The sequence below is a fragment of the Somniosus microcephalus genome, unplaced genomic scaffold (assembly GCF_052327205.1).
Source record: "Somniosus microcephalus isolate GS21.2 unplaced genomic scaffold, FLI_Smic_1.0 scaffold82, whole genome shotgun sequence".
Taxonomy (NCBI): Eukaryota; Metazoa; Chordata; class Chondrichthyes; order Squaliformes; family Somniosidae; genus Somniosus; species Somniosus microcephalus.
The window spans coordinates 277295-286205 of NW_028225269.1; the positions used below are offsets into that span (position 1 = coordinate 277295).

Here is an 8911-nt window from a genome sequence, read left to right on the forward strand (position 1 = left end):
AAATTAAGATCAGTCGAATCTCTGCTACCCATCTCTGCACAAAGCAAGACACACTCCCGGCCACCTCAGTTATTGCTAAACTTTAATCACTACTGGTACGCCAACGTCCCAAATTTAAAATTCATATTATTGTATTTAACTCCATCACGGCCATAGTTCCTCCCTATCTCTATTGATTAATCGAGTGTTGCAGCCCTCCCTAGAAATTTCCCAGCGTATAACTCCCATCTTTTGTCCATTGCATTCCCGTCAGCTGTCTGGAATTCACGTATGAAATTCACTCATTAACAACAACAACCGCAGCAACAACTTGGATTTACATAATGCCTTTAGCGTAGCAAGACGCCACAAGGCGCCTCACAGGAGTGTAAGCACACAACATTTGACACCCAGTCATACAACGAGATATTAAGACACATGACAAAATCTTGGTCTAAAGTTAGAATTTAAGGAGCGTTTTAATGAGAGAGTGGTAGCGAGGCGGAGGTTTTAGGGCCGAATTGCTGAATTTAGGGTTTATAGCATTCTTGCCACCTTCAACAGACCCTTTATTACGTTGATTAATAACCCCACTTTTGACTAAGCTTTTGGTCAGTTCTCTTATTATCTCTACATTTGGTATGAAGTCTGTTTCCTACTTGTCTGGATGAAGCATCAAGAGAGTGTTTCCTACATGACATGCGCTTCCTAAAATAAGGTCTTGGTGCTGATGCAATGTTGATTCCTAGAATTAATATCGCCTCATGCTCCCGGCACAGATTAGTCAGTACCACGATGCAATGGTTAATATTATATGGTAGAGGTAAATCAGTGCTGGTCAGTGAGTTGGAGAGGGGAGTGGATGGGTAATATTCGGAACAACAGGTAACTCAGTGAGGTACAGTGTGAAAGATGGGAGGTAAAACGGGTAGTACTTAGCTCAACAGGCGACTCAAACCAGGTCAGTTAGATGGGAGTAGTGGTATGAATAGTACTGACTCAAAAGGCGAGTCACTGCAGGTCAGTGAGATGGGAGTAGTGGTATGAATAGTACTGACTCAAAAGGCGAGTCACTGCAGGTCAGTGAGATGGGAGTAGTGGTATGAATAGTACTGACGCAAAAGGCGAGTCACTGCAGGTCAGTGTGATGGGAGTAGTGGTATGTATAGTACTGAATCAAAAGGCGTCTCAAAGCAGGGCAGTGAGATGGGAGTAGTGGTATAAATAGTACGGAATCAAAAGGCGAGTCAATGCACGTCACTGAGATGGAGAAGGTAGTGGAACTGTTAAATCGAAGCTCAGTAGATTAATCAATGGTGGTCAGTGAGTTGGAGGGTTTAGTGAAACGGGTATTATTAGGCTCAGTAGGTGACTTAGTGCTGGTCAGTGAGATGGAGGCGTAGTGAAAATGGTAGTACTGGGCTGAATAGACAAATCAGGGTCCATAGGTGATTCAATGTTGATTAATGAGATGCAGAGGTAGTGGAAGATTTGGTGTGACTAGGTTCAATAAGTGAATAGCTGCAGATCATTGAGATTAACACAGAGTAAATTTAATAGATTTAGACGCGTTACTGCTTGTCAGAATGCTGAAGGTATACAAAATTGACCTGTACTGTACTGTAGATCGGCTGCTCAATGAAGGGCTCAAGTTGTTGTCATATATTTGGTGAAATAATTGATACACCACAGGACAAAGAGACAATTGGCCGAGCAGAATGGGAAAGGCGACTGTTGGTCTTTCAGGGTAAGAAGTGGGTAAAACACGGGGCAATGAGTATCGAATTATCAGCTCGATAATATCACCATTTCGGAAGTAGCTAAATGTGTGGGTGGCACGCTTTTTGAGATAATCTCCGTCCATTATCGCTAAAGCCCTAAAATGTGACAGTGCTAGTGTGGAGAACAAACAATAGATCTGCTGGTCGCCAATCCCTCTCCCTATTAATTAATCAAAAATATATAAGTTGAAGTGAATCAATAACACACAATCTCTATGATTTCTGCATTTAAATGTGGCCAGTGCGTTTTACAATATTTCCTCCATTACAACAGTGAATTTTTCTTCATTTAATTCTTGCCAACTTTTTTCTTTCCTTCTTTATTTCTACACAACATATATTTTATGACGGGTGTCGTCAACTGGAAAAGATGTGAACCGCGGGGAATGTATTTTATGAAAGAGGGGGCCCAGAATAAATGGTCAGACTATGGTTTATAAATTCTTAAAACAGAAGGAGAATACTGCGTGTACTGGAAATCTAAAATAAAGGCAGAACATGCTGGAAGCAGTCAACAGATCAGGCAGCATCTGTGGAAACTTCACTGCAGGGATTGGAGGGTGTGTTGCACACTGGGATTAACATTATTATTTAACTGCATACGTTTTCTCTGTTTAGTTTTATGTTAATGTTCTTTGTTATGTTTGACACGTGAAAGGGAGCTACTTTGTTATTTTTTTTTGTTCCATGACACTGGGGCATCCCAGTGTTTCCTTATAAGTTTTTGAAGAAAAGGAACCGGTGGAAATGTGTGTGGGGATTGTGAGACTTATATGAGTGTATGAATGTGCATCATGTATCCTGGTCTGTCGGCATTATCTGGTTGGGAATTCCGCTGTTCTTGTTAAAAGTGTTGTTGTGGTGAAACTTGTTGACTTCATCTGTTTGTTCAGTTACTGCAATTAAACCGAGTCACCGAGGGAGCCGATTTTCTGATCGGATGGATTCACTCTCCAATAAATAAGAGGACTCTTCTCATTGTGTCAATCAGAGAATTGCTCCCAGTATCAACACCAGCCAACGAATCACCAATTCTACCCGAAAGGGATAAAATGTCTCTTGGTATCCTAATCAAGCTCAAGATTCTATGGATGATTAATGAAATACAAAAAAAGTATTATCCCATCCTGGCTGCAGTCGGTGTCCCGGGTAAGTTACTACCGGGGTCAGGTACTTCAGGAACTGGAGAATAGAAGAATGTGACATCGTATTCCTTCTGAGCAAATCTTTGTTTTATTAGTTTCCCTATATGATTCCTTCTTTCTTTCTTCCGTCGTTCCATTCCTTCAGTCTTTCTTCCTTCCTTCCATTGTTACTTTCTTTCTTTTGTTCTTTCTTTCTTTCCTTCTTACTTTGTTTCTTTCTTTCTTCTGTCTTTCTTTCTAGCTTTCTTTTCTTCTATCTTACTTTCTTTCTCTCTTTCTTTCATTTTTATTACTTATTTTGTTCCTTCTTTCTTTCTCTCAATCTTTCATCTTTACTTTCTTTCTATGCTGTCATTCTTTCTTTCGTTGCTTTTTCTTTCTCTTTTCCTTCTTTCTATTCTTTCTTTCTTTCAGCCTTTCTTTCAGTATTTCTTGATGAATTACTTTCTTTCCTACTTTCGTTCTTGCTTTCTCTCCTTTCTTTCATTCTGTCCTTCTCTGACTCTGTCTTTCTAACTGCATTACATTCCTTCAGACTTTCTTTCTTTCTAGTTATCATAAATTCTTCCTTTGCCTCTTTGTTTCTTGTTTATTGATTTCCAACTTCCTTTCCATTGTCTGTTTCATAATATCCCAGAATGTTTGCTGTGAAAGATGATAAACTTATGAGAGTGATATTTCTTGTTTCTTCCATATTTTCCAACTTCCTTACTTCCTCCATTCGTTTCCCTCTTTTCTTTCCTTTGTTTCTTTCATTCTTTCTTTCTCTCTTTATTTCTTCATTACATATTTTCTTTCTTTCTGCCTTTCTCTTTTGCTTTCACACTTTCCTTCTTTCTTTCTTTCTTACTTGATTACATTCTTTCATTTTTCTATCTTTCATTATGTTTGTCTCTTTCTTTCTCTCTTTCTTCATTTCTTTCTAGCTTTCCTTCTTTCTCTCCATTATGTCAATTTCCCCTCATTTTCTCACTCTTTATTTCTTCAGTACTACCTTTCTTGCTTTAGTTCCAGCTTACTATCCTTCTTCCTTTGTAACTTTCTCTCTTTCTCTCTCTCTCTGTCTCTCTCCGTCTCTCTCCCTTTCCATCTCTTTTGTTGTTTTCCAACTTTCTTTCTTTCGTATGATTCATATTGTCCCAAGTTCCAAATGTTGTTGTGAAAGACGTTATAGCTAAGGGAACGCTTCCATTCTTTAATTTTATCTTTCTAATTTTCCTTCTTTTTCTTTCTTTCTTACTTTCTTTCTTTCTTTGTTCTCTCTTTCTTTGTTCTCTCTTTCTTTGTTCTCTCTTTCTTCCTTTTCTCATTCTTTCTTAATTATGTTCTTCCTTTCATCGTTCCTTGCGCCTATCCTTCCTTTCTATCTTTCTTTCTTTCTTTCTCTCTCTTTATTTCTTCATTATGTATTTTCTTTCTTTCTCCCTTTCTCTCTTGCTTTCACTCTTTCCTTCTTTCTCTATTACTTGATTTTATTCTTTCTTTTATCTTTCTTTCAATGTTTTTGTCTCTTTCTTTCTCACTTTCTGTCTTCATTTCTTTCCAGCTTTCCTCCTTTCTCTCCATTATTTCTATCCATCACCCCTCATTTTCCCTCTTTATTTTTACACTACTAACTTTCTTTCATTCTTTCTTGATGAAGATGATAAAGATATGAGAGCGATATCATACTTGTTTCTTCCTCCATTCCCTATTTTCTACCTTCCGTCCCTCCTTCCTCCATTCTTTTTTTTCTTTCTTTCTTCCTTCCTCTCTTTCTCTCAGTATTTCTCACTGCCTTTCATTCTTTACTTCTCTCTTTCCTTGTTTCTTTCTCTCTTTCTTCATGACTTATTTTCTTTCTTCCTCCCTTTCTCTCTGCCTTTCACTCTTTCCTTCTTTCTTTCTTTATTACTTGATTTCATTCTTTCTTTAATCTTTCTTTCATTGTGTTTGCCTCTTTCTTTCTCACTTTCTTTCTTCATTTCTTTCTGGCTTACTTTCTCTCTTTCTCACTTTCTTTCTTCATTTCTTTCTAGCTTTCCTTCTCGCTTTCCTTTAATTCGAACAATCTCCCCATATTTTCTCTCTTTAGTTCTTCAGTGCTTTCTTGCTTTCTTTCTTTCTTTTGTTCTAGCTTTCTCTCCCTCTTTCTTTGTAACATTCTCTCTCTCTCTCTTTCTCTTTTATTTGTTTCCAACGTTCTTTCTTTGGTATGTTTCATATTGTCCCAAGTTCCAAGTGTTGCTGTGAAAGACGGTATAGCAATGGGAGCGCTTCCATTCTTTCTTTTTTTTCTATCTTTATGTCTTCCATTCTTTCCTTTTTATTTTCCTTTCTTTCTTTCTCTGTTCTCGCTTTCTAACTTTTTTCTTTCTTTCTTAATTATTTCCATCCTTTCGTCCTTCCTTCCGCCTATCCTTCCTTTCTTCATCCTGACTTTCCTCCTTTCTTTCTTCATTCTTTCTTCCTTCCTTTCTTCCTTCCTTTCTTTCATTCTTTCTTTCTTTCATTCTTTCCTTTTTTCTTTCTATCTTTCTTTCTTTCCTTCTTTCTTTCTTCCTTCCTTTCTTTCTGTCTTTCTCTCTCTTTCTTTCTTTAACTTTTATTTCATTCTATCTTTCTTTCTTTCATTCTTTCTGTCTCTTTTTTCGTTAAACTTTTATTTCATTATTTCTTTCTTCCTATCTCTCTCTTTTTTTTAACCTTTTATTCCATTCTTTCTTTCTTTCCTACTTTCTCTCTATCTTTCTCTCTTTCTCTCGTGTGAGTGTTTGATAATGGCCGTTGCTGCACAGATGTGCACACCTGATTGATGGTGGCAGTTCATTTGTTTATTATTTACATTTCAGGCAATCACATAAAGACCCCATTGTTCTTTCAGTCTACAGGCCCACGACGTGTTGTTCCATTATTCAGTTATATTGCCTTAAATACTGAGTCAGAATGTCAGTTAAGAAATTGTTTCATGATCTCACACAGTCTTTGGTTTCTGCAGGATACAGGTAGTAAGTTAATATTACAAATCAGTGCTAACAGATAAATTACAAATGCATTGATGATCCAATCTTGTTCAGATGTCACTCTTTCCAAGGTTTCCTGCTTCACATTAGTGTGATTATTTATGAATGGTTACTTTAAAATTAACAGTTTGTGTTACTGATTATTATTATTCAACTCAGTTAATGTTATTATTTCGAATAATGAATTGGCATTTACAATTTAATCCCTTGCCACTTTGGTACAGTTCTTCGTATCTCTGATTTGGATTCACAGTGATTAAAAGTTGAGTGTTTTGACAGTGAACTCATTCGATCTTGGATTGTATCGTACTCCCTTAGTGACTTGGAAGCCTACTGAATCCATACCACCTGAGCAAAAGAGCAACATTAGCAGTATTTTACTAGAATTCCGATCTTTTTTGAAATCCCAGGATGGTGCATTATATTATCAGTCATTATACGCCAGCATTTATGGTAAATGACCATTTTTACAAGTGTATCCTCTAATACAATTCAAAAAATTGCCTCTTACATGAACTACATTAAACATTAATGCTCTGCCTTTGCAGCTTTAGTGATCACCGACCATGGAGCGTAGCATGTCTGTAACTCCGGTGATCCAATGATTGACCATTGGTAATCCAGGAGAAGAGGATCCAACTGTGCCTCAAGTCTCAAATCCAAAACAACCAGGGATTCAGTTTTTAATATCTCCTATCAGGAGCATAAAAATAGAAAAACATACATTACAAGCATTGGATGGGAATGTTTGATTTCTGTCATTGTACAGAAGCCCTGAATGCCTTTAAAACTGACCATAGACAATGTATGAGCAACATGAGTGGGTGTCGCTAGCTCACTGTTGCATTCCGAGTACTACAAAAATGCCTTTCTATTGCAGCTCCCCACCACGGGACATTAAGGTCAAATATAACACCCCAACAACTACTCACACATACAGTGCAATTCAAACATGGAAACTTCACAACTGTTCCTTTTCCACTGGCTCAGTTGCAAGTGAGGTTCCCAATTCCCGATTGGTTATTTTTGTATTTATTCTAAGCTCCTATTTCTGTTTTTAAACTTGTTCCTCTTAGGAACATGGACTGCTGGCTATTCACCACCTTGAACCTGTTCCTCCATTCAAAAAGATAATGGCTGGTCTATGTCGTAACTCCATCTCCCCACCCTGGTTCCATATCCATTACTATCCTTGTCTATCAAGGGTCTATCAGTTTCAAGTGGAAATTTTCATTTGAGCCCCAGCCTCAACAGTTTTTTTGGGGGAGAGAGGTCCCGATTTCCACTTCCTTTCTTGTAAAGTAAAGCTTCCTGACATCACCCTGGATGGCCTAGCTCTTATTTTAATGTTATTTCCATGCCTTCAGAACTGCCCAACCAGCGTTAATAAATTACAACGATCTACCTTATTAAATTATTCAATTATCTAAAACAGGTCAAACGGATCACACTTAATATTATATACTAAAGGGAATACATGACTAGTCTGTGTAATTTGATCTCATTGCTTCAGTTAGTTGACGATTTTTGGCTGGTTAAAAGCCCTATTGCCAGGATGCCAAACCATAGGTAAAATAATCATATTCTCTCTCTGGAAGCAAAGCCAAACAGCACATTGTTGGCAAATTTCAGGTTAATGTTAAGAATGTTAATGACCCTATGATATAACCGAATCTGTAATTTCAATGAAATCACACAAAACTACAGCTGTTGGACAGTGTCTGCTGAATGATATCCATATTTTATTCTTGTTCACAGTTAACGTGGTGACGATGAAAATCCTGTCTCGGGGACCTTGCGGTCTCTCCAAATGTGTCACTCGCTACTTGGTGGCCATGGCAATGGCCGATCTAATGGTCGTTATCTTCGATCTGTTACTAAGGCAGATTCCTATTGTTTATCGGGTGCACTTTTCATTTTTGAGGTATATCAGTGTCTGTAATATCCACGCCGTCCTGCTTTATGCCTCCACAGACTGTTCTGTCTGGTTCACAGTCACTTTCACTTTTGATCGATTTGTGGCCATTTGTTGTCGGAAGATAAAATCGAAATACTGCACTGAGAAAACGGCGGTTATTATTTTAGGAACAGTGACTGTGATTAGCTGTTTGAAAAACGTGTTCTGGTATTTTCTATATGAAAGTGAATATTGGCTTTCTAACAGTCCCTGGTTTTGCCGCGTGAGATTCGCTGTAGCTCATTCTCTGGCCTGGGCCTTCGTTGAATTGATGAACTACATTATAACGCCATTTATTCCATTTCTTTTGATTCTACTGTTCAATGCATTGACGGTCAGACACATTTTAGTGGCCAACAGGGCCCGCAGCAGACTCCTGGCTCGGAGCAATGGCGACAGTCCCAGTGACCCCGAGATGGCGAGCCGAAGGAAATCCATGATTGTACTGTTTGTTGTATCAGGGAATTTCATACTGTTATGGGTGGTGTTCATGGTCTGTTCTATACTGAAACGTTTGGATTATTTGGGATATCCTGTCTCTCTGCCCACATTTGTACCTGAAATCGGCTTCATGCTCCAGCTCCTGAGTTGCTGCACGAACACATTTATTTATGCAGTGACCCAGAGGAAATTTAGAGAGGAGTTGGGAAACAGAGTGAGACAGCCTCTCTCAATGATGGTCAAATTAATGAGATGAGAATACCTAACACTATCTAATATTATCATGTATTTTGTATCTGTAGATTTCACTGTTGGGCTCATTTAAATACTTATATTTTATGAAATATTTTACAATCTGATCCAATTTTAAAAGTAAGTTAAGGTCATAGTTCAGGACCTTGCAGCTATTTTTCACAAGGATAGAACCCACACACGATTCATCTACAGCTGTGGTTTTAGCAGAAACTTGCCCAAGAATGAGTAGCTGCTTAATCAATCCCATGCTGAGATCGCAGTCCAAGGTTATTTGGGGAATGAGTCCTTGTTGTGATTTTTTTCCCAAAAATATTCAAATCTCGTGAAATGTCCTGACATTCAAACGGTGTT

General features: G+C 38.0%; 1 protein-coding gene across 1 annotated transcript; it reads left to right on the plus strand.

Annotated features, from left to right (window-relative positions):
* Positions 1-2662: 2662 nt before the first annotated feature.
* On the plus strand, positions 2663-8698 carry LOC147083115 (putative G protein-coupled receptor 139). Its single transcript, XM_085980258.1, has 2 exons — positions 2663-2909; positions 7666-8698. The coding sequence occupies exons 1-2, from the start codon at positions 2813-2815 to the stop codon at positions 8559-8561; spliced, it is 993 nt and encodes a 330-aa protein (XP_085836384.1). The 5' UTR covers positions 2663-2812; the 3' UTR covers positions 8562-8698.
* The last annotated feature ends 213 nt before the right edge of the window (positions 8699-8911 follow it).